The sequence below is a fragment of the Anomaloglossus baeobatrachus genome, chromosome 1, assembly GCF_048569485.1.
Source record: "Anomaloglossus baeobatrachus isolate aAnoBae1 chromosome 1, aAnoBae1.hap1, whole genome shotgun sequence".
In the NCBI taxonomy this organism is placed as follows: Eukaryota; Metazoa; Chordata; class Amphibia; order Anura; family Aromobatidae; genus Anomaloglossus; species Anomaloglossus baeobatrachus.
The window spans coordinates 849,440,333-849,466,670 of record NC_134353.1 but is presented as its reverse complement, the minus strand read 5'-3'; the positions used below and the strand labels follow the sequence as shown (position 1 = coordinate 849,466,670).

At 47.8% G+C, this 26,338-nt stretch overlaps 1 protein-coding gene across 3 annotated transcripts in view; it reads right to left on the bottom strand.

Moving 5' to 3' along the window:
- Positions 1-26,338, bottom strand: part of ARHGEF28 (Rho guanine nucleotide exchange factor 28) — a 345,613-nt gene that overhangs the window by 123,465 nt on the left and 195,810 nt on the right. For all 3 annotated transcript variants that reach the window (XM_075325325.1, XM_075325342.1, XM_075325333.1), the window contains 2 exons: positions 5,532-5,662; positions 5,073-5,341 (listed from right to left, as the gene is read on the bottom strand). In XM_075325325.1, coding sequence (XP_075181440.1) covers positions 5,073-5,341; positions 5,532-5,662 — 400 coding nt within the window. The remainder of the gene's footprint in view (positions 1-5,072; positions 5,342-5,531; positions 5,663-26,338) is intronic.

Below are 26,338 nucleotides of genomic sequence, written 5' to 3'. Positions count from 1 at the left end.
TTATTTGCCTTTCTAAATGTTTATAGTCAAAACCATGGGTGACAAGGGCAGGTAAGCCCCGCTCAATCATTCTGCACCTGCAGGGCGGATTCTCCGCACATCAGGCATTTTACGCGTGTATAAATATACACACGGGAGCTGCCTCCCTCCGAAATTACTTCAACCTGCAAAACCAGAATTTCTTTTTCTGTATATTATTGAATAACACTGTCAAAAGTTGGGCAGAAATTTGTAAAGAAACATAAAAACATGGAAATATCTGTACAGAACGCAGAGATCCCGGGATAATCAAACACAGTATAAGCTTTACGTCACCAACACAAAGCCTTTCAAGCCCAATGTAAGAGGTCGCGCCATAGGTCACAGATACATACTCAATGATCAGACTACTAGAGTTTCCCAAAATAAAAAGGCTCCAAAGAAAAGCTTAAAAGTGCACTGCTTGTTTCAGGAAACTTTTCAGAATAATCTGTCATGTCCCTGTGTAAGAGGAGTAAGGTTATTTATGCCATTACATGAATTGTATCCTGAATGTTTCACTTTTTATTTCTCTGCCTCTCACTAATTTTCAGTGGTCTCTGAGCTAGTGGGTGGAGACTAGCTTCCATGAGGTCTCCTTTACACAGCCCACACAGAGAAATGCATTCCTGCCGTTCTTTCTCTGTATCAGAAGCAGCAGCAGCATGGAGGATATTGAACAGCAGTACTGAGCGGTGTGGCTGTGAATCCAGCAATGAACCATTTGGTGGAAACTTCAGCTCAATTTGCTTCCTTGTGCCAAATCCCTCACTGTGCTGAACCATCCCCCCTCATAGAATATTGTAGCGCCCCTGAAGCCCTCAGGGTGCTACAAGGTTCTGCATCCCCACCAGGATGCAGGGCCTACGCCCTTAGGGACCTAGAACCCCTGTGTCAGTAACCCCAAAAACCCAGGTAATCCCAGTTTTCCCCAACAAATCCCCCATATAAATGATACCCAAGCTAGGGTGGGACCATGGATGGCCGCCTAGAGGTGGAGCCACTCCAGTCCACTAGTTGACCAGGTGGGAGGGGAAAACTGTGGAAAGTAGTCAGTTTAGTGGTGCCTGTAAAAGTGTAAAAGTGTGACTGAGGAGACGTCCTAACTCGGGTTGACTGTGACCTGGTATCCAGGAGAAGTGGTTGCCGGTTGAGTACTCCCGGAACTACGCACTGACGTGGTACAGGACCCTAGGACAGGAAAGAGCTTCAAGCCGACCTGTTAACACCTGCACAGCAAAGGGGACCATCAAGGACCTTGCTGACCCTAAAGAACCCGAAGACTCAGTAGCAAAGGGAGAACCGGGGACAGAACCAGAGATTTCAACCCCACAGGGTTCACGCTACCGTCAGGTGGACAGAAGTGGATAAACCACAGAACGGGGACCCCCAGTGTTCTATACCACGGGGACCCATTTACCAGAGACAGGTGCAGGGGAGGAAGGTACCAGAGAACCAGACTGGCACTGGGACAAAGGGGACCTGGAGGCGAAACCAGCTGGCTTTGGGCAACCAGTTAACATCCCAAGTGAGTAAACCAGTTGCACTGAATACCTGTCTGGACTCCCTTCTTCCGACGCCCACTGCACCATACACCCGCTGGGGCAAAACCCTACTTGCAGAGGGACTACCATACTAGCTGCTAATACCACCAGCCCCAGCGTCGGCTCCCTATACTTAGCCGCAGCACCGCAAGTGGCGTCACAAACTTCATTAAACCATCGCCTGTAAATATCCCCATTACAAAAAGGGCCCAGGGCACGGAACCGGGTAACGGCCACCACCGTGACATTCCCAAGACATATGTGAAGCCCTCGCACACCTGCAGGTCGCCTCAGGATCTTCACGTGTTGGGAATCTTCTGGCCACAGGCATGTCAGGTTAACTTCAATAGGAATCCTGACGCCACTCTCGGTAATTGCGGCTCAGGGGGTGACCGCCAATGCAGTTTAGAGAGTGTCTGGGGCTGATGGTAAATGCAGTCTGATGTTATGGCCTCCCGAGAGTGAGGCTGGCCCCAGTGGCTCAGGTGTAAGTGTGTAGTACCACAAGTCGCAGAAGAACTCACACACAGGTAGCAATGTCTTTCAGAGTTTTTACTCACTTTTCTGATGGTAACGTGAGACAACCCGGGCGATGCTATGATGAACCAGGTGGAACCAGGTATCCTTCAGGCTGATCCAGGGGTGACTGCTGACTCGCCTTCCTAGCCCTTCTTGTTTGAGGTGACCCCGACTTGGAGTGCTCCGGGATCACCCAGGGAAGTTGCAACTGCCGTTCTCCCCTTTCTGGCCCGTTTGCTGACAGCGTGGACCAAGTAATGCTGGCTGCTTGCCTTCTCTTACTTATGGGCCCCCTCGTTGCTGTTGATGCTGTGGACTCTGTGTGGTTCGGTGAGGTATATCCAGCACCCTCACCAGCAGGTTTAGCAGGCCGAGTAGATGGGTTTCTGCTCTGGGAACCTGTTTCCCCATGCGGGCCTGGCCTACCGGTAGTCTCCTCACTCAGCCACCTCTTCACTAGGTGGTTTTCAGGCAGCCTCACTGGGTAGCCGCTCTCCCCCGCCAGTAGCCACTACGGGTGCAGGGTCTGACTAGTGTCCTGCTCTTCAGCTCTACACCTCAGACGCGACTGCTCCACTCCTACTCCTTTGACTGCCACTGCACACTCTATAGCTCCCAGTCCCACTACCCACCACTAGCTGGGATGCGAGGGCTACGCCCCCTTCCTGGGTCTTCCCACGGGTCCCCTCTAAGCTGTGTGTGTGTCCTGGGTACTATGTGTCTGTGTGTGTCCACACCCTAGTCAGCCTTTGGGATTACCTGTTTGGACTCACTCAGACTTCAGGCTAAGTGCAGTACTCAATGGTGCCTGACCAGGTCAGGGGCGCCACACATACGAGTACACTGCCAGGAACAGAGTACCCCATATCCCTGGGTGCTACAATATAATAGGAGGTGCAATATGACATCTCATTGTATTTGGAGTCAGTCTTGCTTTGACCAAGGTGGATTTAAACTGCAGATTTTTTCATGGTGAATGGGAAATTCAGGCAGTGGAGAGGGGGAGACGTGGCTCATAACACAATCATTCCTTGTCATTTAAAAAACCTTCTGCAAACATCACAGATACAAGAATGACATCAGCTTGATAATGAAGCGATCTCATTTACATTTCTTGCGCAGTTATGCAGATGTAGACCTCGGTGTCCGGTAGCCAACGAATATTCATAATGACCTAAACCCAGGGCGATTATGACTAATTCATGACGGATCAGTGTAACTCCATCTGGGATCAGCATCACCATGATTTAAATGCCCTGCAGAATAAAAGCAGCGCTGCAGAATGTTACATGAAATCCGTTTAACACATTACTGCCTGCTCATCTTATAGGGAACCTGTCACCAGATTTGTCCCCTATAAGCTGTGGCCATCAGCTGTAACCTATTATATACAGCATTCTAGAATACTGTATATAAGTGCCCAGGCCGCGCTGTATAACATACTAAGCAACAAAGCCGGAGAAAAATGTTTTATTAGTAGAAGAAGACAACTACAAGGAGGGTTCTCCCTTTTTGCGCTCAGTTCATATAATGAGAGCTTGTGGAGGGTAAGTTGTCCAGCTCCTTTCACAGGGTGTTTGTTCTGTGTGGCGGCCATTGCTGTGGTAGTTTTGTGTTGGTGGGGCGGTGTGGCCTGGAGTCATGGGGGCGCAGCCTTGCAGTATGGGTGTTGTGTGACACCAGGTCACCTGCCCTGCTGGTGCACTGTCACTGTGGCGGTGGTTGGCCCATGTCACCTTTAAATGCCCCGTCACACACAGAGATAAATCTTTGGCAGATCTGTGGTTGCAGTGAAATCATGGACATATTGTTCCATTTGTACACAGCCACAAACCTGGCACTGATTGTCCACAATTTCACTGCAACCACAGATCTGCCGCAGATTTATCTCAGTATGTGACAGGGCCTTAAGGCTTCATATAAGTTAGGGACCCACTCAGAGGTTCGCGATGACCTGGCAGTGGCTTCATACAGTCTGATCACAATGTTAAACCAAGAATCTCATGTTCAGGTATGTACATTTTTGCCTAGTGGCATTAGAACAAAGCATGATTTTTGGATGTGCGGTCCATGTCTTTTACTCCAACTATGTTGCATCCTGTACAACATAGAAAACACCTTTATTATACTCACCGGGGGGAGAGTTCAGGTCCAATCGGCGTTGCTCGCTGGTCTCAGGTCCAGCGCCTCCTCTATCTTGTGCAGTCGCCATCCTCCTTCTCAGTTGCATGTGGATCATCCACACAGACACCTCCATTGAGGGCAGATCAAAGTATTGAAGTGCGCATGCGCGGTCTTTGACTTGACTTTTCCCCGCACCTGCACATTACAGTACTTTCCCGTGCCCTCAATATGGCAGATCAAAGGGCGCCTGCGCAGGAGCACAATGGAGGACTGTGTGTGGATGACGTTTGAAGTGTCATTCATATAGAGCTATGGAGGAGGACAGCGATGGAAGGAAGGAAGAAAGAGGAAGCGCTGGATATCAGACAAGCGACGCCCATCGGACTCGACCACCCCCAGGTGAGTAAAATAAAAGTAAATTTTACATTATACAGAGCGGCCAGGGGTCTTATATACAGTATTCTAGAATGCTGTATATAAGGGATCACTGCTGGTGGCCGCAACGTATTAAGGAAAAATCCAGGTGGCAGGTTTCCTTTAAAGAGGTAAACCAGTCTCAGAGGAAAGGTTTGCAGTCACTGACTGCAGACAGCCAAATCATGACAGTGTGCAATGTGCACACTATCTTTGCTCATGCAGATGGATCATCACGTAACCCCTATTTATGCCGTTTGCATGCTTACGGTCATGTGACAACATAAGAGAAGTGAGAGAAGTCGGGTGAGAATAGCTGGTACGGAATGACAAAAATGCAAATCTCATAGATACAGTCTCGTGACCACCCACCTCCTCAGAATACATTGAAATTGTGACGTATCTGAAACCAGACAACCCTTTTAAGAAATATGCAGTATGCTTCACTCTTACCTTCTTTTCTTGACACTCGAATAAGCTGCATCTCTGTCAATGCCATAACCCAGCGTCCTGCATAACCGACTGGTTCCTCCAGATAAGGAGAGTCTGGACGTCAAGCTGCAGGAGGGCGAGTCTCCGCTCACCAGCTCAGGGGAGGCACATGGTGGGATACTGGCATCTTGAAGCGATCTCTCCGAGATTGGTGTGGAATCAGACTGATCATGATAGGAAATATCCGCACCAGCATTCAAGTGGATGAAGTTGACCTCTGAATCATTAACCTAAAACAATGACAAATATAATTTCTGACATTTAGCAGGTACATATACATGGAAGGCGGCATATAACCTGGCAAGAAAAAAAAAAGCTAGGCAGGAGTAAAACTGTTGCATTCTGTTACATAGAAGGGGTGAGAGCTTAATCCACCATTGAACAAATTATATGCCACAAAAAAGGGAAGGCGTTACTTACTTCATCGACTACCATGGAGTTGACGTATACCTCATCATTCCCATTAAGCATGGCGGACAGTCTGGTTGCAGCAAGCATAGTGGGTGGGTATCTTATCCTCTTGAGGGCATCTACTGACAAATGACTTTTCTCTGAAAAAGAAACACAAAAGGCCACAAAAAAAAAAGTTACTTTGAATTGAAGTAATAAAGAGCTTTTGTATCAGTAAGAAAATATATATATTGCAACTTAAAACTAGTTTCCCAGTCTACATAAGGTATCATGTATCCTCTGGACAGAGGGTAATCGGTAGACACAGGGACATGTGCAATCAGGCACTCCATTCAGCTATCTCTGTAATTTTGCGGCCAGTCAAGCCCATCCTACCATGACATGTATGGTATAGCTGATGTCAATCCTGCCCAGGAAGATGGGATTAGGAGATCTGAGGTAGGACTACCAGGGGGGGGAAACGACGCTCAGCTGGACTAGCCGTGCATCAAATGCACATGCCGAGCATTAAAATAAAGGTTGGGACCATCTAACTCCAGAGGGTCCTTTATCAAGACTGGTGAGCAAAATGCAAATTTTGATTAACTGGAACCCCCCATATACTACAGACTATATCGTTATATGTAGACTGAACCAATCAGTAGACACGGGTTAGGCCAAGGATCTAATGCAAATGGGGGCCTCCGACAATTGATTGTCCGGAAAGTTAAGGATCTGGCACGTCCCATTTCACACTGCTAGTTATTTTGCTGTCCCAGAAATAAGCCACGTCTGGTGGGGTCTCTCATAGAAAACACAGGAGTGCATGTCCGAAAGATCGTTTCTATGTATGGGAAAGTCAAAACGATCAACCGAAGCATTGTGCAGCACACAGCCATCTCAGGTGTATGGTGGGCTATCCTTTTTAAAAGATAAACACTTTTGTACAAAAGAAAAGCAATTATTAAAATACAATAGTAGCCATATATAACATAATAGCAGCAGCTTGGTATAGGTAGGGGACCGGACAAGTTCCCTTCAATTATGTCTTATTTATAACAGTTTTCTAATAAACCAGTGATGGCTAGCCAATGACAGGCGTGTCAGTGATGACACGCCGAGCCATTTTTGCTGAGACGTGCGTCAGGAGCAGGTGGTTGTCTTCCGATTTATAAGACAAGCCGCGGAGGCCAGTGATTTAACTAGAACTGCATGTGCAGCTCAACTGTTCTGAAATGACCGCCCAGGGGGGTACGTACATGCAGTTCTAGTTAAATCACCGCTGGCAGCGGATTGTCTTAAAGATCGGGATGCGGATGCCGGTAATTTGCGTTCTCTACCATTAACCAGGGTCCTGAGTGAGGCATACTTGCGTACCCACGCAGTATGTAACACGCTTCTCTCTAATCCAGGGTTCTCAAACACACGGCCTACATGCTGCCTCTGAGCTGTTTGCGGCCTGCAGGCCCCCTGACGATCGCGGTCCTATGTTGAGGGCCGCAGCCATCTACGCTTTACTTCAGATTTTTTGACTTCCGCCGCCGTGCACAGGATCTCTCTGCAGGGCTTCATCAAAGGCAGCCGCCAGCCAATCAGAGGCCAGCAGGTTACATTGCTGCCTTTGGTAAAGCTCTGCAGAGAGTTCTTGTGCACGGCGAAGGAAATCAAAAATCTGAAGTAAAGCGCAAATGGGTGTGGCTCCCGGCATAGGGCCACGATAGTCAGAGGGCCTGCGGGCTGCAAGATGCAGAAAAGAGGACACTGAGGGAGCGGAGGACAGGTGAGAATTTTTTTTTTTATGTGTGTATGTGAAAATGTGACATAAATAGGGGACATTACTTTAGGATGGGTCATTGCTAAAAGAAGGGGACAAGGATAGGCACAAGAATGGACACATTACTACAAGGGTGACCAGATGGGCACATTACTACTGGGGACAAGGATAGGCACATTACTGCAGAATGAGAACAATATGGGCACATTACTACAGGAGACTAGATGGGCACATTACTACAGGGGACAAGGATGGATGCATTACTACAACACCAAAGAACAGTCGTCCTTTGTTAGAGCAGCTGGTAGAGAGCATGGCCCCGAGGTACAGCAAAAGAAGAAAATTAATGTAAAATACAAATATCTACTCAGATGAAATGAAAGTGATAATTTAAAGTTCAACAAACTTCACACAAATCAATATTTGTACTGCTGTTAGTATTCACTGTACTAGGTCGATCCTCTGCTCGATTTCATCCTTTTCTCTTTAAGACCCAGAGGAGCTCCTCTTCCCTTCAGCTGCTAATCATCTATATTTCCCCTTGGGTTTAAATACTCTCATTTTCCCTGGACTTGTGCTGGTGATAATCAGTTCATTTAAGCTCTGGATGCAAGCAGGTGGCCTGCACTCATCTGCAGTATCGTTGATGAAACTTTGCTAAACTTCTACTTGAGTCATCTATGGATAATAAGTTCATGCACTTTTCCCCTGTGTGTCCTCCTTGTGTCTTCTTTAGTGTTTAGTGGGGTTAATGAAGCGCTCAACACACCCATTCCCTATTTAGGGTCCAGCACTAGGGATACTTAGGGTCAGATATCCGGCTTGGCGCATAGGTGCAGAACCTATCTAGAGCAGGGACCCCAGGGACCAGTGGTAGATTTGGTCAGGGGTCACCATTTCCCCCCTTGTCTAGACACAGGGTTTGCCTTGCTTGGTACTTTCCTGTACCTAGAATAACACATACTTCCCCTAAACGGGAACTGATGCCAAGAGGTTACATTATGAAATGAGGGCTGTCTGTCATTATATGTCTCACACATAGAAATTTGCTATAAACTATGGTGGGGGTGTGTTTTTTTTTCTACTGTGTGGCTGTCTGCTTAGGATTAGTCAGTATCATAGAGGGAGGAGAAGTACACCCCACCAAGAAAAACGGTCTGTTAACACCCACATGGATGTTAAAAATGATAACTCAGGTGTCATATAGTTTTATTGCTAACATCTCTGCACAGAAAGGCGAAATTAAAATAAATGTTGTATCCCACTCTATGGCCACCATTACATCTTGTGCCCAGTTAAACATGAAAAATTTGGTGAAAGATCCTCTTCAACGTCACCATCAAAAAACCCAAAATTTCAGAGACCCGATTGATATTTTGACCTCACTGAGAACAGGGACGGAAGGGCAGAGGGGCTTACTTTAGGGAGATCGATGACAAAATCTATGTTCACACTTGCATCAAAGATTCTATTTTTAAAGGATCCCTGATGGATAAGGTAAGATGTGTCATGATCCAGTAGGATTTTCCTTCTACCTTTTACCTTATATCATCCTTCTTGAAGAACTAGAAATAGTTCCACCCCTCACCATGAAGCACTGACCCATCTGTCAGATGTCACCCCCTAGTGCTGTTTATCGAATGTACCTAGTGATCCCTGCTGAGATGTGGACCACAGTGGTAGCCACAAGGTAGGTCACCAGAGATGAGGGAATTGCTCAAGATTTAGAAAAAGGTCCGGCCTCTGGATTGGGATGAGCGGCTCAGGAATAGAAGCATCAGACCAACTCGAAATTTCCAGCCAGCAACAAGATACGACAAGCTGAGCATTTCTACAGAGATTACTGCATTTCCCCCCTGACAAGAGGCAGAGGTCCAAGCCACAATTCATCCGTAGCCATCGCTAATCCCACACATGCACTCAGTTTGTCATCTCCGAGGGATTGAATTTACCTCCCAAACAAAAGAAGACATAGAAGCGTGGTAAATAAAGAAATGCGATAATTATATGCTACCAGCAGCAGGAATCAGGTTAGCCCAGTCCGGCTAGAGGCTACAGATCTGCGGAGACCATGTTTAACCATATCTTCTCCTTTACCCTGTGTGGCTTCCTACAGGACACGTAAGAACCGCATTAAGTTCTTAGCTCTAATACGTTTTCAGCATTGAGGTGATAAAACCTGTGAACAACCTTCCAACACCAAAGAACAGTGGCCCCTTGTTAGAGCAGCTGGCAGAGAGCATGGCCCCGAGCTACGGCAAAGGAGGAACGTGAACGATAGATCATGGAAAATACAAATATCTGCTCAGATGACATGAGAGGGATCATTTAAGGTTCAACAAACTTTACACAAATCTATATTACAAGTGTGGAAAAAAATAAGCTGTGGAATATAGCTTATCAGATGAATTTGCTTCTTTCTCCATTAATAAGCCACTTCTTTTCCCAGCCGTCTCCTGTGCTCATTACTTAGCCAGAAATACAGCTAAAATAGGTCTTGTTCAAAAAACTGCATCTCCAAATATAGCAAGTGTGAATAGGTGCTAACTGCTAAAACTACACAAAACCCAAACATAGGGATACAGCAGGAGTCTGTAAACGCTAAGGTACGTGTGATCAGTGTTCACATCGCAGCACCAAAACGTTGTACAGTACAAGCATAGTAGATGGGATTTCAAGAAATCCTGTGCCCACTGTGCTTGTTTTTCCCACAGCAAACACTGACCTGTGGTGCGGCTGTCCGAGTCGCAAGTGTCCTCTGTAGGGAGAACACAGCGAGAGACCACAGCACGCTGATCGTGGGCACGGGCCGCTGCGGTCTCCTGCGGAGGAGATTTGCTGCCCCATAGGTCAGGACCCGCTTAGTCTAGGACGCAGTGACTCCGGATCGTGTGCATGTACCCTTATAGTGTGCTGCTGTATCACTTTGATTGTGTAAAAATATGACTTGCTCAAAAAAACAATACAGACTGCCATTCACTGAGGGATCAGGTTACAGCTGAATATTTCAGTTTAGGAGTCATTCCGTGTAAACAAATTGTTGCCGATCCAGAGAATGGGTAATATTGTGTTGATCTTGAGGATCAAACCACTGAGATTTGCATTGATCGAAATAACGGAAGTTGTCACCAATAGAATAAAAAGGCAATGACCATGCTGGATTGCTGCTGCATTCGCTTCCTTTGGGGCTTCCAGAGCTGCGGTCAAGACACAGAGAATTAATGGAGTTGCGGTCACCATATTGTAATGTGGATTACAATGTCCCATTGGAGGTAAAAACTTAAAGTGGCTCTTAGAGAATCAGCAAATTACCACCTATCCTGCAGATTATGTGATAACGTCTTCAAAATGGACAACTCCTTTTAAGGTGGTGTCACACATAGCGGCGACGACAACGACAACGACGTCGCTGCTAAGTCACCATTTTCTGTGACATAGCAGCGACGTCCCGTTGCTGTCGCTGTGTGTGACATTCAGCAACGACCTGGCCCCTGCTGTGATGTCACCGGTCGTTGCTGAATGTCCTGCTTCATTTTTTGCTCGTCGCTCTCCCGTTGTGAAGCACACATCGTTGTGTGTGACAGCGAGAGAGCGACGAACTGAAGCGAGCAGGGAGCCGGCGTCTGGCAGCCTGCGGTAAGCTGTAACCACGGTAAACATCGGGTAACCAAGAAGCCCTTTCCTTGGTTACCCGATATTTACCTTAGTTACTAGCGTCCGCTGCTCTCACACTGCCAGTGCCGGCTCCCTGCTCCCTGCATACATAGCTGGAGTACAGATCGGGTAATTAACCCGATGTGTACTCTGGCTAGGAGTGCAGGGAACAGGGAGCGTGAGAGCGGCGGACGCTAGTAACTAAGGTAAATATCGGGGAACCAAGAGAAGTGCTTTCCTTGGTTACCCGATATTTACCTTAGTTACGCTTCCACGCATCGCTGCTGGCTGGGGGCTGGTCACTGGTGAGATCTGCCTGTTTGACAGCTCACCAGCGACCATGTAACGACGCAGCAGCGATCCTTATAAGGTCAGATCGCTGGTCGTGAACGCTGCTGCGTCGCTATGTGTGACACCACCTTTAGGTAAGGGGAGGATAAGGTAATAAAACCAGAGAGAAAGAGAGGGACATACACAGGTTTGTATGTGTTAATCTGCAGCTGAATTCACAGCTATTCCGATCAGCACTGCTGTATAATCTGCTCATGTTACCGCTTCTAAAATATGTGCTACACAGAGTGTGTGCTGTGTATAGGAGACATAAGTCTCCACCCACTAGCTCAGAGAACGCTGAATATTAGAAAAAGAAAATGCAGGATATAAGGTATATAAATGTCAGAAATAGTGTTATTTCTTGTGTAATTTTTCAGAAGAATTGGTCTTCATGAATCAACTTTAAAGGGGTTTCCCAGTCCCGTGAATTCTTTCACAAACAGCAGTGTCGCTGTGCTGGTGCATTGCTGTCTGCCAAGTGGCCTCCATGAACTTCACTTAATTGATATTGTGTCACCTTAAAGTGTGATCATTACTGCCATTTACTGACCACAACACTACAACTAGTGACTGTCTGGTGGGGCACCAGAGAAGCATCAGCAATAGATCTCTGAATGTATGCACATCATTACATTACACAAGACACAATGCAATGCATTATTTGTAAAAGAAGCATTTTCTAACACCATAATGTGACCACCTTATACCCAGACGTATGGGGCATTATATAACCAGCACAAATAAAGGGTAACTTACATAGACGCAAAGTCAATAACTAAATAAAAAGAGATAGCAAACAGAGGGCTGTAAATTACCCAAATATTAGCCATTATGGTGCGGTACTGTGGATGGTAGAAGATCCACCAACAATGAGTTAAAGGGAATCTGTCACCTGGTTTTTGCCACCTAATCTGAGAGTAGCATATTATAGATTAGCATTAAAGGACTACTTGACGTGCTGCCAGGTAGTCCAACATAGTCATGAGCTTTGTATAACTGCTAGATCTGCAGCAGAGAAAACATTGATTTTATCAAAATGACAGCAAACAGCCCAATAAGTCACACATCTCTGGAATGAGGGTCTCTGACTCTACATTATCCTGCTCTCAGATGGGGGAGCAAAAACCTGGTGACAGATTCCCTTTAACGCTATGAATCTTCAAAAAGTGAGAGAAAAAGTACTCAATAAATCAATAGAAGTATTGGAAGATACAGAGCAGTTGTGTGAATATCACGTATCTGTACACGCACTTTATATTTGTTTTCTTCTCACAGCAAAACAAAACAGAACCATAGTCTCTGTAAGGCTAGTTTCACACTTGCGTTGAACGGCATCTGTTGCATTGCGTTGTGTGACGGATGCAACGGATGCGTTTCATATAATGGCACAACGGATGCAACGGATCGTACAAAACAACGGAAAGCTTTTTTTTTTCCCCTTCTTTACAGTTTTACCGGCAGCAGACTATTGTGAATGATCAGCTGAGAGCTCTCACATGCCGGCGGCCGGGCGCTCAACTGAGAGCTCTCACATGCCGGCGGCCGGGCGCTCAGCTGAGAGCTCTCACATGCCGGCTGCCGGGCGCTCAGCTGAGAGCTCTCACATGCCGGCTGCCGGGGGCTCAGCTGAGAGCTCTCACATGCCGGCGGCCGGGCGCTCAGCTGAGAGCTCTCACATGCCTGCGGCCGGGCGCTCAGCTGAGAGCTCTCACATGCCGGCGGCCGGGCGCTCAGCTGAGAGCGCTCACATGCCAGCTGCCGGGCGCTCAGCTGAGAGCTCTCACATGCCGGCGGCCGGGCGCTCAGCTGAGAGCTCTCACATGTCAGCTGCCGGGCGCTCAGCTGAGAGCTCTCACATGCCGGCAGCCAGGCGCTAAGCTGAGAGCTCTCACATGCCGGCATCCGGGCGCTCAGCTGAATGTTCGGCCACCGAGAGACAAAATAAAGTTTCTGTGATTGAAAAAAAAAAAAAAGATGAGCATGCGCAGTGAAAAAGAGAGGATTCCGCCGCTCAAAAAAACGTTACATGCTGCATTCCTTCCGCCTGGCGGACGCAACGCAGCGTTGGCCAGCGGAAGCAACTCAGGTACTTTTGGCACAATCCGTCATCCATACAAGTCTATGGGAAACAGCGGAATCCGTTAACGGATTCCGCTGTTTTCCAAAAGGGCGGATTGTGACAGAAGGAAATTAACGCAAGTGTGAAAGTACCCTAATAAGCGTAATCCTTGGATGAGCTAAAGAATCCATAGCCTTTCAGAGTGTGTGTGACCCTGTTGATTGAAAGGCAGTAGTTAGGGCTGAGCGGATACGAACTGTAAAAGTCTGGATTCGCGCAGGTTCAAAGATTTCTGGGAGCACGATCCGGCACTATGGAAAATAATTGAAAAATAAAGAAAAACAGAAATAAAAAAACTTCCATATTTACGGAGACTCGGTGTCATGGCGGCACACTGCTTCCAGGTCGCGCATTCAGTTCCTGTACTGTGCATCGTATACACACAGCTTTCCATGTTTCCCAGCCCACCGGCCGTCCTCTCATCGGTGATTGGTTGCAGGCACTTGCGCCCCCAGCCTGTGACAGTATCTGCCTGCCGTGCAGTCATCATGGCTCAATCATTGTCTGCACATCCAGCGGTCATGCTCTATGGCCACTGATTGAGTTATGTAACAGAGCTGAAGCGGCGTGGGACCTAGTGTGGATTACACCAGAGCTGCAGGGTGATGGGGGTTAATAAAGAGGTGAAGGAGGGGGCGTGTTTTGTATTTTATTCCAAATGAAGGATTTTTTGCTGTGTCTGTGTTTATCTACATTCACTTACAGTTTAGTGTGATGCAGGTATCTCATAGACGCCTGTGCTATCACTAACCTAGGGTTTTAGTAGTAACTGTGCGCTGCTATTAACTCCGTATTACCGCTCAAGGGCAATCGAGAAGAGCCGGTATTGCACCGTTATTGTCACATTTAATAGATGCAGCAATACTGGGCGGCTGCGGGCTGAGATTACCAGCCTCCAGCCGGCATTATCATGGCTGGGGATGAAAATTAGGGGGATCGCACATCGTTTTTTCTTTTTAATTACTTATTTAAATAATAAAAAAAAGCCGCATCACCGACACAGCTGCGCACACTTCTGACAGGAGCGTGCATGTGTTTCTAGGTACATGCACGCTCATTGCTCAGAGACAGCAGGCTGTGCCGGCTGATGTCATGTCAGACTTGTACGAGTCTAACAGGGCATCACCGGCACAGCCAAACACTTCTGACAGGAACGTGCATGTGTTTCTGAAAGACATGCACGCTCACAATACTGACCTGCAGACACTTGCATTGCTTTCCCCGCCACCGTCCTGCCGCCTGTGATTGGTTGCAGTCAGCTGACATGCTGACACGCAGGGTGGGGGCGCGTCTAGCTGCAACCAATTACATGCACTGGTGAGCGGGCAAAACAATGAATATTGAATTGTCGGCTCTGGAAGGGAAAAGCATGATCCGGAAGGAGTTTGCTGCCATGACACAGCCTCGGGTGAGTACACCGCACACGCTCCTACCCCCCTGTCCCTTCCGTAAACGTTTTTAATCTATGGAATCTGGTCCCCATAGACTTATATGACCACCGGAATCCGGAGCGGATCTGAATTTTTTTTCAATCCGGCAGTGATCCGCCAGTCCCGGGTTTTGGTAGATTCGATCAGCTCTAGCAGTAGTATATTTTGGGGACTCCTCACCCCATATGTTTGATGAGTGGTAGCAGCGTGTATTGTGTATCTGTGTCAGGATGTGATTTATGCTCACTATAAAGCTTATAACACCAGGGATAGGGTGTGACTGTAAACCCCGTAACCAACTATAGCAGACCGGGGCAAGGGGCGGCCTGCGGGCTGGATCCGGCCCACCTACTTTCTGTGACCGGCCAGCCCGTCTTGCTGAGAGTTGGAGGCGTGGCCTGAAATATATGCCTCAGCTCCTGGCAGTGAGAGCGGGGCTATGTATCCCGCAGTGCAGTGATAAGCAGCTGCCACGCCCCCACACTCTGCCAGCCACGCCCCCTCCTGCTGCCAGTCATGCCCCTTTCTCTGGATGCCTTCTATGGCATCTATGCTGCTAGCCACGCCCCTTTTGCGGTCATCCACGCCTCCTCAATGCTGGACACACACACTCCTCGGATGCCTTCCTTGTCCCCTCCTGCTGCTCTCTCGATGCTGGCCATGCCCCCTTCGCCTGCCCCTTCTACCCAGGATCCTCACATGTGACCGGCTCATCTCCACAGCGGTCACTTCAAAAACGTCAGTTCTGCAACTGAGGTAAGTGCACCAGTAGCAGTAGGGAGAGTGCAGAGTGTCTGCAGGAGGAGGGAGCAGGGGAGCAGCACTTGTGTCATCTCAGGTCCCTCCTGTGCCTGCAATAGACGAAGCAGACACAGGGGACTCAGAGAAGGCAGCCAGAGGAGCCCTCAGGCTCTATTGCTGCAGTGCTGCCTGCCTGTGCCCTCAGCGCCCCCAGGGCCAGTATGTATGCCCCACTGGCCACCACTGCCAGTATGTATGCCCCACTGGACACCACTGACAGTATGTATGCCCCACTGGCCACCACTGACAGTATGTATGCCCCACTGGCCATCACTGCCAGTATGTATGCCCCGCTGGCCACCACTGTCAGTATGTATGCCCCACTGGCCACCACTGTCAGTATGTATGCCCCACTGGCCACCACTGTCAGTATGTATGCACCACAAGCCACCAGGGCCAGTATGTATGCCCCACAGGCCACCACTGTCAGTATGTATGCACCATAGGCCACCAGGGACAGTATGTTTGCCCCACTGGCCACCAATGACAGTATGTGTGCCCCACTGGCCACCAATGACAGTATGTGTGCCCCACTGGCCACCAATGACAGTATGTGTGCCCCACTGGCCACCAATGACAGTATGTGTGCCCCACTGGCCACCAATGACAGTATGTGTGCCCCACTGGCCACCAGGGCCAGTACGTGTGCTCCACTGGCCACCAGGGCCAGTACGTATGCTCCACTGGCCACCAGGGCCAGTATGTATGCTTCATAGGCCACCAGGGCCAGAATGTATGCTTCATAGGCCACCAGGGCCAGAATGTATTTTCCACTGGCCCCAGTAATGTCTATGCCCCCCACTGACCTCCATATTTTCATTGCATCTTTGTATTATTTAAGTTACTGTTTGTTTATGAAGGGATAGTATATATATTATTGGGTAGAACGGAGTTAATTATATTAGCCCGGCCCTCTAAAACCATCCCAATTTCTAATGCGGCCGCATGGGAAAATTAATTGCCCACCCCTGCACTATACCTCTGGACACTAGTACTGTATATGCCATAATCTAATAAGTGAAGGTTCAGTTTCTTCAATTTCCACTATTGTAGAAAAACAGGAGCCTGTTTCCCTACTTTGCATGCGACAAAAAATTTATCAAGAAAACCATGCAATGAGTGCAGCTATCCCCATAGTCGGAGATGGTTGGGGTGCACAGAATGGCATCATGGGACGCATGTCGCCCCCGGCCCGCAGGTTGTGCACTTCTAGTTTAGAGGCACATTGGCTTTTAGTATAAGGAGGCTGAAGTGGAGTTTGCCTTTGTAAGAAGCACATAGCAGCGTCTTGGATGTAACTAATGCACTGGGAAGAGTCGAGCACCTTTTATGCTTGAATGAATCACTAGGAGAGCAGAATTCACTGTAGTCTCAGCTGCCAGGAATAGGATCTCTATGGGGGATTAGCTGTTCCATTTAGGTGCAGATTGCTGTGTCATGGGAGAGGATAGGGCCACACGTAGATAAGAGATGTTAATGAAGAGGCACTTAAAGTGATCCCTTTATAGGAAGAATAGTCCGCGGAGAGTTTAGAGGCTGAATACAGCACTTTAAGATCCTAAGTACAAAATGAGAGACTGTAATGAATAGAACGATTCCTGCAGCACGCGGTCACAGATACCGCTAATGCATGCATACCTTTTCTGAACTAAAACTTTGCTGCTGTCAGTGAAGGTCATGTAACCCACCCTATGGGTCTCTGCACACTTTACTTTTCTTCGAAGGTCAGATTGGAAAACAATAATGGATCCATAATAAATCAAAAGGATATGTCAAAATATGTCAAGGTGTCATTAACATTTTAGGTATGAAAAAAAAATATTCTTATCCAGAAGGAAGGAAACGAATTACATTTTTTCCCAATGGCCTGTAAGCGCCACCCATACTTAAGCAAAGTCTGCTTAATGACACCCAGCAGTCAGATAGGCGAGGTGACCCCATTTTTTGGGGGATAGGTTGTTGAGTTATCTGCTCCTACACATCAGCTATCACCTCTCCCTTTCAGTCGCCTGGATAACTGGGCCTTTTGGGAAACTTCCCTAATGGGGAGAGGGACATACTATGAGCTATGTAATGTACATACACATATTAAAGCGGCTAATTCTGTGCCTCAAGAACAGATAAGTACATATGCTAATAAAACAGCATTTTTCATAAACAAAGCGTGAAGTGGTTTTCAATTGATCCGTGAGATTACCTGTGCATTTTATCCCAAGTAGTAACATTTCCTCCTTGTGAAGAGTGCCAAGATAGCACAAGGAGACTTCTAGGCTATCCAATGCTCCCTCCAGAATTTAAGTATGCAAGTATTCTCTTCAACGATGAAGAGGACTAAAACTCTAGTTCCCCCTATTGGATGTAGCAATCCTAAAAGTTAATATCGATCCTTTGACCAGCCTTGCCACATGACTTAGGGTAAGAAGCGGATTCAGAAACTCCATTTACAGACACCTGTTTCAGGTATTTGCCCTTCATCAGTAAAAAGCTTGCAGCGTAAAGTGCATGGCGGGTGCCCATTCAAGTCTATGGGAGTGTGGAAATCATTGGACAGTACTTGGACAAATTTCGCAGACTCATGAAATGGAGGAGATTGAGAACTTTTGTTCTCCTCCTAAGAGCGTTTTCCGATTCTCTTATCTGAGAGAATGAAATAACACAAAGCCGACACTCAGATCAAACTCTGATCAGGGTCATTAGCATAATCAGCCCGATTCCCTCCCATAAGAGAATCTATGGTTGCCTGACCGCAGCCTAAGAGCTAATGTTTCTTATGGAGAGTGTCAAGTCCTTTGACATATGGCAAAGCCCATCAAGGCTATGTGCGCATGGTGCGTTTTTCGCGGCGTTTTTGCTCAGAAAACTGCAGTAATTTGCTTCCCCAGCAAAGTCTATGAGTTTTCATTTTTGCTGTCGGCACACAGCGTTTTTTTTTAGTTGCGTTTTTGTGGGCAGCACAAAAACGCAGCATGTCAATTATTTTTGCGTTTTTCACTGCGTTTTCCACCCGTTGAGTTCAATGAGATGTTCAAGAATGCAATGAAAAACGCAAATTGCAAATATAGCTGGGTTTTAATGCATTTCTATGACTAAAAACGCAGCTATAAACGCAAGGGGTGGGTACAAAAGTGACATGTACAGGAAGAAGATTCCTTCTGTAGGTAAACACAGAAGCATGAATCCTCCCGGTACCGCCAACGCTGCTTCCACCTCCCGTCCAGCGCCATGTCCGCTCCCGTCCTGCGCCATGACCGGGCGGAAGGTGGAAGCAGCTGCGAAAACAAAAGTGAACAATAGAAAAAAAAAAAAGTCATAGTCACCTGTCTGCAGACTCCCGGTGCCATGTCCGCTCCCAGCTACTCTCCTGGTACCGCCACCCCCGCTCCGGCAGTGTGCTGAATCCCGGGCACGTCCGATAGCTGCAGAACCTGGCGGTGATCACCTAATGCGGTCACCTGACGCATCAGCTGATCGTACGTCTCGCGGTGACACCGGCTTTTTACCGCCCGGCCGGCTTAAAAACGATCAGCTGATGCCGTCAGGAGACTATCAGCTGATTACTGGCAGCTCCTGCAGCGATCAGACGGGAGTCAGCATGGACGTGTGTAGTTTGTTGGGATTTTTTGCACTGATGCATCAGCTGATTCTATAAACAGCTTTTATACAATCAGCTGCTGTGTGATGTGATTCAGGTCCTTGAACCTGACACATCATCTGATCGCTTTGCCTTCCAGCAAACCGATCAGATGATATTGGATCCAGATTGGACTGCGCGGGACTCTTGACCTAGGATTACTGCGGAGGGGGGGTTCTTTACTTCAATAAAGATGGAGTCACTAATTGTGTTGTGATTTATTTCTAATAAAAATATTTTTCTGTGTGTTGTGTTTTTTTTTTTTATCTTTACTAGAAAAACATGGTGGCCATGTCCAATATTGGCATGACACCATGAATTTCGGGGTTAGGGCCAGCTGATAATATACAGCTAGCCCTAACCCCATTATTACCCAGCGAGCCACCCGGCATCAGGGCAGCTGGAAGAGTTGGATACAGCGCCAGAAATGGCACTTCTATGAAAGCGCCATTTTCTGGGGTGGCTGCGGACTGCAATTCGCAGCAAGGGTGCCCAGAAAGCTTGGGCATCCTGCACTGCGGATTCCAATCCCCAGCTGCCTAGTTGTACCTGGCTGGACTCAAAAATTGGGTGAAGCCCACATCATTTTTTTTTTCTAATTATTTCACGAAATTCATGAAATAAATTTAAAAAAAAAAAAAAAAAAAAGGGGCTTCCTATATTTTTGGTTCCCAGCCAGGTACAAATAGGCAGCTGGGGGTTGGGGGCAGCCCATACCTGCCTGCTGTACCTGGCTAGCATACAAAAATATGGCGAAGCCCACGTAATTTTTGGGGGGGGGGCAAAACTCCTGCATACAGTCCTGGATGGAGGATGCTGAGCCTTGTAGTTCTGCAGTTGCTGTCTGCTCTCCTGCATACGCTAGTGGATGGAGTATGCTGAGCCTTGTAGTTCTGCTCCCCCTGCCTCTCCCTCCAGCATACAGTCCTGGATGGAACATGCTGAGCCTTGTAGTTCTGCAGCTGTCTGCTCTCCTGCATACACTAGTGGAGAATGAAGAACATATTGAAGGAGGAAATGACATCAGCCTTTTTTTTTCCTTAACAATCTTTAAAAAACACATAAAAACGCAGTGAGAAAAAACGCATGCGTTTTTTGCCGTGTTTTTTTTACCGCGGGTGCGTTTTGTGGTGATCACAAAGATGCAAAATGTCAATTCTGTGTGTTTTTGCCAGCGCTTGTCACCCTTGCAATGCATTGGAAAAAACGCAGCAACGAAAAAGCGGCAAAAAACGTGGTAAAATGGGCAAAAACGCATGCTTTTTTATGCGTTTTTTACCGCGGGTGCGTTTTTGTGCGTTTTTTAGTGGCCAAAAATGCCGCATCTTTATGGTCACAAAAAAAGGCAACGTGCACACATAGCCAAAGAGGTCGATATTGAGTTATACGATTGCTGCGTCCCATACATAGCACTATAGTACAAGTCCTCTTCCTTTCTGAAGAGGTTTTTTAAAGGAAAAGTCATATCTCTAAACGCTACCAACCTGCATATATAGGGGTAAACTAGAGGTAAATAGCGTTATCGTTATAATGCTGCCTGGCCGCCTTACTGAAAGTGAAAAATTAATTAATTTTCTCCCAGGAGGCTTTCAGTCTAAGAGGTGAGCGTGGAGTGGCTATAGTCACCGGTCAGTACATAGTAAATGGCAGCTTTAAGCACGCCCCGACACTGTGGTTGACAGCTCACTGCACTGCAGAGACAACTGTAGCTTACAGTTTTTATTATTTATTATACTTTGCTTATATAGCGCCATCATATTCCGCAGCGCTTTACAGATATGATCATCACTGTCCTCAATGGGGCTCACAATCTATATCAGTCTTTGGAGTGTGGGAAGAAACTTTTGTACCCGGAGGAAATCCTATAACACAAGAAGAACATAAACTCATTGTATACGTTGTCCTTGGTGGGATTTTAATCCAAGACCCCACGGTGCCGCCCATGCTGCTGCCGCTCGCTGTGTACCCAGCAGTTACTGGATCCGCTCTAGGCACATCTATGTGACTGAAAGCTAGCGGATGCAGGGAGAAATCACGCCTATTTTCAACTGGGCACCACGTGGCACATGGACAGCATTTGAACACTATTGACCTGCAGATTAACCCTATATCTGCAGGTTAATACTGTTTGGGATATGACAGATTCCCTTTAGCCTATATGATCGATCATTCTAGAGACTGGAAAACGAACAATAATAAATGCAGAAAATGTACAGTTGAAAACTATTTACAATGTACTTTGCCTTTAAGATAAATTTCTTAGCTCCACTTCCTGTCTGTTTTCTGACTGCACAATCACAATAATCATTTGATATTGTTTCATTTGCAAACGATTCCCGGTACACACGTGGAATAGAACATCGCATTACAGCATTAGTAAGAGATCACCACAACAGCAATACCCCCAGCGGTGTGACCGAGGGTTAATGTTTAACCACCCCACGCGGGGGAACAGCACATACCAACCGTCCACCAGAGAGACATCGTGTTATGGCTGGTACGGAGGCTACTACCAAGGGCTCGTTCTGAGGAACTTATTAAATGTCAGTGCGCTGTGTGTATGTAAGCACACGGACAGCGCACTGACCAAGGCAATGTGGTGGTCACATGAACATTTTTACACACGTATCGATGGTCTGCAGAGAAACAAAGTGCAGCATGCACTACTGTAATCCGTATCCAGGATCAGACTCATTATAAGTCATTATGTGCATAAAAATCAGATCAGATACGGGCTCCATGATCCACCATTCAGCCTGTGCTGGCGAGTCTGAGACTGCACTGAAGGCGCAATGACATCACTACACTGCACCAGCGGTACTGAAGCCTGTGTACGTACACTGCACAGACCAGAGCAGCACACCGGGGGAATGGGGCAAGGTGAATAGTGTTTTTTAAGTCCGTAAATGTGTGGACTATCATACTGAATGGCGGGGCTGGTGGGGCCCAATCATACTGAATGGCGGGGCTGGTGGGGGCCAAACATACTTAGTGGTGGGGCTGGTGGGGGCCAATCATATTGAATGGCGGGGCTGGTGGGGTGCAATCATACTGAATGGCGGAGCTGGTGGGGTCCAATCAATCATACTGAATGGCGGGGCTAGTGTGGGGCCAATCATACTGAATGGCGGGGCTGGTGGGGCCCAATCAATCATACTGAATGGAGGGGCTGGTGGGAGCCAAACATACTTAGTGGTGGGGCTAGTGGAGGCCAATCATACTGAATGGCGGGGCTAGTGGGGTCCAATCATACTGAATGGCCGGGCTGGTGGGGGCCATTCATACTAAATGGTGGGACTCGTGGGGCCAATCATACTGAATGGGGAACTGGGAGAGGGGAGGCAAGCATACTGAATAGGGGGATGATGGGGCTAATAATACTGAGTGGGGGTCAGATTGGGGTCATAATATTGAATGGGTTGCTGGTGGGGGCTATAATACTAAGTGGAGGGCTACTTGGGTCATTATACCTAGTGAAGGGCTGAGGTGGTATTATACTGAGTGAGGGGCTGATGGGTGCCATTTTATGGAGTTGAGTGGGGTGTTAGTGGGAGTCAAAACACTGTTAGTGGGAGTCAAAACACTGTCAGTGGCTGTATCAAACAGATAGGCCACTATACTGGGTGGAGGTGATGATACTATGGGGGGTGGTTGACTATGGGAATATCACACTAGGAGGAGCACGTTGGGGTCATCACACTTTTGCACTATGGAGTCGTCACATTCTATACTGTATGTGTGTGGGGTGAAAATGTGGGAGGATTCACTGTGAGAATACCATGCACAGCATGTGGAGGCATTTTTTGAGATCATCACTCTCTATAATGGCCATAAAAGAGGTATCGCTCGTGGGGGAGCCCAATTAGAACTTTTGATCTCTACGTACGCTGAAGCTGCATTTTTTGTTTAATTTTGGTGTGTTATGCTTTAAATTAAGCTACTGTACTCTGGTTTTGATACTTCCTGGTATTTGGTTTTGACAACATTATATTGATACTCATGTGTGGACTACATTTTTGGTGTATTTCCACAGCGAAAATGCACTAAAAATACATTAGCTTTTGTTACCAGCAGATTTCCTGCATCTAATGTAAGTCTATAGTTAAAAAAAAACAAAAACAAAGACACAGAAAACTCCCAAAAGCAACTGACGTTACATACTGTATGTGAAACAAGCACTATAGGCTGCAGGTCAGTTTACACAGAGCAAATAAAAAAAAAAAAACAACAAAAAACACAGATTTCCATACGTTCCATCCACTTTGCAGGAACTGTGAGAGACTGCATTTTTTGTGCAATGAAAATAAGCAGCGTCAAAAACTCATTGTGGGAACTAAACCTAAAAGAAATTAAACAGGCTACAAAACGGAGACAGTGTGGCAGCGGCTGTACACTGCTCCCGCAGCCTCTTCTTCACTTCCTGGGCCGCTCATTAGGCTCATCCATATGCACTGCTTTCCATGCTCACTGGCCGGCCTAGCGTCTGTGATTGGTTACAGTTAGACACGTCCCCAGCCTGTTTGACAGCGTTGGCCTGCAACCAATCACAGGCGCTGTCTACGGGTCAGTTTCGCGGTATAAAAATAGATAATATATTTGGCGTAAGGTCCCCTCATATTATGATACCCAGTACAGATAAAGCATACAGCTACAGGCTGCAGCCTCCAGCCGTGCGCTTATCTTGGCTGTGTATCAAAATAAGAGGAACCACAGGCAATTTTTACTTATTTAAATACATTATTTAAAAAAACAACATGCGGCCCCCCCCTATTTTGATAGCTTGCCAAGATAGAGCCCGGCAGCTGGGGGCTGGAGTTCTCAGAATGGGAAGGTCCATGCATATTGGACACTCCAAGCCTAAAAATAGTAGCCTGCTGCCGCCCGGGATAGTCGCATCCATTAGATAAGACAAGTGTCGCGGGCGGGGAGGGGACGCTGCGCTCACCCACTGCTCGGGTCCGGCTGCTGCTGCTCGGTGGCTTGAGCGGTGGGTCGGATCCCGGGGACTCGAGCGGCGCTCCTCGCCCGTGAGTGAAAGGGGGTGGTTTGGTTTAGGGATATTGTCCGTGACGCCACCCACGGTTGTGGTGAGGTTGTGGCACCACCGCTGCTCTGGACGAAGATCCCGGGAGCGGTGACAGGGAGCAGCTTGGATGTTGTTTTCTCCTCTCCGTGGGTAGGGGGGTTGGTTGTCCCGGGGCCCGGTGAGGGAGGGATAGCAGGCGGGTTATGGGGCCTGGTGAGGTGCAGGGTCGCGGGGGCAGCGCGGTGCCGCACGGCATGGTGGTACTCACTCAGCCAATGATGAATGCAAAGTCTCCGGTAAAACAAACGGCTGGATGGACGGGTCCCACAGACAGCTGCAGTAGTTCTCCCGGTAGGTTGGCGGTGACTGCCTTTCCCTGCACCTGTGTTGTGTTCACGGTTCCAATGGCTTCCCACCAGTAACCCACTCCCCAGCTTGGATGGATGCTGAGGGAGCCCCTTTTGCCCGCAGGCTCTGGCCCTGGGAACTGTAGCCTTGGCGGTGACTGTGTTTCCCTTCACGGTTTGAGCTGTTGCCTTCAATCGGGTCTTGACTGCTGGGAAACCCCGGAGGTTCCCTTCGCTAACGGATTTGACCGGTTTTACGGCGACTCCTAGCCTGGTCGGGGTCCGTAAGCCCTGCCGAATGGTGCTGGCTTCTCTTCGCTCCCCGATCCGGTACCGGCGGGCCACCGCCAGTCCCCGGTCCTTACGGTTCACTTCAAATCAGCCTCTCCTGCAGACTGTCACCACCGTCTGCCAACCTTGCTGTATGTGCCCGGGCCACGCACCCGGACACAGTTTCCTCTACTGCCACTTCACTCCTCCAACTCCAAAACTCAAAACTAATCTGACTCCTTTTCCCGCCTCCAGGACTGTGAACTCCTCGGTGGGTGGGGCCAACCCCTGGTGTGGACATCAGCCCCTGGAGGGAGGCAACAAGGATTTGTGTTTGACCTCGATGTGCCTAGCCGGGGTGTGGGGTGTGTTGTTGTACCTGTGACGTCCTGGCTTGTCCAGGGCGCCACACAAGCCCGACGCTTTACCCGGTTCTTCCCGACTGCCCTGATGCAGTGGTAATCGAGGTAATAGCAGGGGTTAATAACAGCTCACAGCTGTCACAAAGCCCTAGATTAGTAATGGCAGGCGTCTATGAGATACCCCCCATTACTAATCTGTAAGTAAAAGTAAATAAACCGTCTTCACCACTTTATTACCCTTCAAAACACCCCTGCAGGTCCGACGGCAATTCACACGAGGTCCCACAACGATTGAGCTCTGCTACATTTGAGTCACAGCACGCAATCATGGAACATCAGCGATGACGTCGCTCAGGTTATTTGTGCTCATAGCAGACGGAGGACAGTGGGAACCTTTTTGCTGTGACCGCGGCTAACCTGAGGGATGTCATTGCTGATCGTGGCTCATTCTCTGACGGGAGTTCACAGCGGGTAGTCATGTTCCATGATTGCGTGCTGTGACTGAGATATAGCAAAGCTGAATCGTCGTGAGACCTCATGTGGATTACATTGGACCTGCAGGGGTGTTTTGGGGGTTAATAAATTGGTGAAAGCGTGTTTTTTGAACAAGACTAAGACTATGTGTCGAAACGCGTAGTTCTACGAGGCATACTCCCCCCTGCAATTTACAGCCACACCACTGTATTTTAACTATTTTTGCAAATAAATTTGAATTTTTTAAAATACCCCAAGGATTGCGCTGGATTTCCTTCCTTTCAATATGAAAGTGTGTTTTTTGTCTTTTATGTCAAATAAAAGATCTTTGGTGCTTGTGTTTATTTACTTTACCTTACAGATTAGTAATTGGGGTCTCATAGACCCCACACTGCTAATCTATGGCTTAGTGGCAGCTGTGAGCTATTAACCCCTGCAATTTTCCCGACTGCCACCACACCAGGGCAATCGGGCAGATAAAGAGCAGGATAAAGCGCTGAGCTTTATTGCATGTAAAGGCTGCAACAATCCCGGGTGGCTCCAGTCTGCTATGTTTAGGCTTGGATACTGCCAAATAAGGGGGGGGGGGGGGAGACTGCACGTCAGTCGTCTTTTT